At 33.3% G+C, this 2,864-nt stretch overlaps 2 protein-coding genes across 2 annotated transcripts; both read left to right on the plus strand.

Moving 5' to 3' along the window:
- Window positions 1–16: 16 nt before the first annotated feature.
- Window positions 17–304, plus strand: WICANDRAFT_60797 (uncharacterized protein; the record flags this gene model as incomplete). The annotated part of the gene is made up of 1 exon (XM_019183060.1): window positions 17–304. A coding segment is annotated over one exon (288 nt), but the record flags the coding sequence as incomplete, so codon positions are not given.
- Window positions 305–1,567: 1,263 nt separating this feature from the next.
- Window positions 1,568–2,479, plus strand: WICANDRAFT_82700 (uncharacterized protein; the record flags this gene model as incomplete). Its single annotated transcript, XM_019185427.1, has 3 exons — window positions 1,568–1,653; window positions 1,700–1,785; window positions 2,469–2,479. The coding sequence occupies 3 exons, from the start codon at window positions 1,568–1,570 to the stop codon at window positions 2,477–2,479; spliced, it is 183 nt and encodes a 60-aa protein (XP_019041954.1).
- Between the last annotated feature and the right edge of the window lie 385 nt (window positions 2,480–2,864).

Below are 2,864 nucleotides of genomic sequence, written 5' to 3' on the forward strand. Positions count from 1 at the left end.
TAGGTATTCCAACAAGTTTGAATATGCTCTAGGTGAATTAGTTATGGTTAAAAATGTCAAGAAAACCAAATTTGATGTTTTTAGTAACGGTCCTTTTTTGATTTCCAAAGTTTTAGGTAAACATACTTATGAAATTAGTACATTATCCCATAGAGTTTTAGGTACTTATGATGTTAATAGGATATTTCCTGCTTATCAAGTCCTTGGTTCACCAATTCGGTCTTATTCTGATATCTCCAAACAAATTTTTTTAGCTGAAAAACAATTTGTGGCCCACAATCTTCAGCCAGGTCAAGATGATTAATGCTTTTGCTCATCGTCTTGTTTTATTTTCTTTTATGCTTCACTTATTCTAGGTCCTGTTGCTTTAAATCCATTCATTAGATGCTTTTTCAGGTTCCTTTTCATTCTCCATTCTACTCATTTTTATTATTTTGGCTCTCCACTTTGGTACATACCCAGCCATTTCATTTTGTTTTTACCTGATCATCAACTCCTTCATTTGCTTTCACGGTTTTCTTATCTCAAATACCGGGGTATTGTTGATTGATCACTAAATTACCATTTCCATTGAATTAGGCTTAGGTAATCATCATAGTTTATTTACATGTTCATTATGACCACAACTAGATCAGTTATGTGAAATTAGAGTACCAAAGCTGGACAACTTGAAGAATCTCATATATTCAGAGATTCGCACTTTATTTATATAGTTCAACCTTTTAATAGAACTCAAGCTTATATTACACTATTTTTTATTAGATCTCATTCTTATATCATTCCACATAAAACGGGATGAAGCATTTTTTTTTCGTGAAATCTTCCTCCCATACAAATTTTGAAAAGCTCGTGGCCGTAACACCAAATCCGCTGCCCGAACCATGAAAACTTCATCAAAATCAAGGTCCAGAAAACAGGTCAAGTTCAAACACTTATAGAACATACAGTTTTTGATTTATTTATTAGATTTTGGAGATATAGATTTATAATTGGCAAATTAATATGACTACCAAATTTCAGAGAGATTACACCTGTGTTGGTTGTTCTGTAATTTTGTCCAAATTTGACCTCCATAGTTAACTCCTGGCCGAAGACATTTGTCCAAGGTGTGATAAAAGGCCAACTTCAGAATTTGAAGCAAACGAAGCACTTGAAAAGGTTAAAAGACTATAAATGTATTTCAATTGGACTCAGGAATTATTTGGCTCTTCAAGTGCTGAAATCTGATGAGTTTTGAATAGTTTTGTGAATTTGTCGCCAAATGGCTTTGGACTTTAGACAACTCCAGTGGGAGATAAAAACTTTAACTAGACATCTAGAGAGTTGTAGCGCCTTTTACTGGAAAACTAACAACAATATTACAGATCTATAGCAATGAAGTTATTTAATAGTTCAAAGCTATATTTCTACACAAGCGCAGCTAGGAGATGTCTTCTTACCTTGAGAAACCACGGTATAATACCAGCCTAATGACACGCCATTCAATGGCAGGTTTTTTCACGTCCAGAAAAAAAATTCCTACCACAAGAAACACGAACGCCCTATATCAATCATTATAGACCTCCAAATGACACAACAACCTAACTTGAATCGATCAATGGTTAATAGTTTGATAGGGGATATCAAGTTTCGCTTCACGCCCCACCTATTTCGGTCCCAGCGATGCCACATTCACCAAAATAAACACCCAAATCTAAAGCAAAAAATATCTTATTATTGAAATTACATCAAAATCAAAGGATCACGACATCCATATTGATTCAAAATCTATTGAATCTTACTCAAGTGCTTGAATCTAATCAACATGGTTAAACATTGGTGCTGAACCAACTAAGTCAATGATTTTAATCAACCGCAATTTTTAATTAATCAGCTTTCTTATCCAGTAATATCGTAAAAACAATTTATTTATTTGTTATTGATGTCAAACTTCTTTTCGGTACCACTTCAGCTTCAAAATTGTCCAATATTCGAATTATAATGATTTAGATATGGCTGGAATCGATCCTGGGCCTTTCTGTAAGTAAAAAAAAAGAGAGTGCTAGCCAAAAGGTTACTAGTTGACTGCTCAGAAAATCAAAGGAAACTTGAACGACTAATTATGGGTCGAGCGTGCCTTTATCAATTTTTAAAACAAGCTAATAACTATGAACACAAGAGTGGCTGTCTAATAAAATTAAGTTTAGGATACTCAGAATTCTTCAAGGATTCTTTTGATATGTTTTTTGAAGTTATATCTTTACTTTTGTTTTGCGTTTTGGAATTTAACCAAAGTTTATAGATGTACTATATTATAATTCTAATTTCAAAATGTCTTAATGAAAATTAAAAAAATTTCGAAACTCTAATTTTAGCACCATTCAGTAGAGAATTCAATGGAGTTTATTTTTCTATTTTTTAGATCGCTTTAATCGTATTGCATTGCGTGAATCTTTGCGTTCAAAATATGCAAAATTCCCATAGTTAAGAAAACTGGTGAAGACACACTTGAAAAACGCGAAACCTTTTAACTTAAACCCACAGAAGTACTTCAAAGAGGTTTAATTAGTTCAATGTCATAGATGTGATTACAAGAGTAAAACCATTGAAACCAGCGGGGCGTAAGGATTCGTTTGATACTATTTTGTTTATGTTTCTGGGTTGGCGTTGTGTAAACAGACGCGTTAAAAGGGTATCAGCTACAAAGGTAAACAAACTTCAGAAAACTTCCTCCTATATGTTATCTATAAAGATACAAGGTTCAATATGGGGCTCTTTTTGATCGCAATGACCCGTAGATTCTACTGGTATTACTCGTGTAATTGTATTTGTTGTGACTAGTGAGTTATTCTTCTTGTCATTTATTGGGTCTTGTTTTGATGCAC

This window comes from Wickerhamomyces anomalus (genome assembly GCF_001661255.1).
Source record: "Wickerhamomyces anomalus NRRL Y-366-8 unplaced genomic scaffold WICANscaffold_1, whole genome shotgun sequence".
In the NCBI taxonomy this organism is placed as follows: domain Eukaryota; kingdom Fungi; phylum Ascomycota; class Saccharomycetes; order Phaffomycetales; family Wickerhamomycetaceae; genus Hansenula; species Hansenula anomala.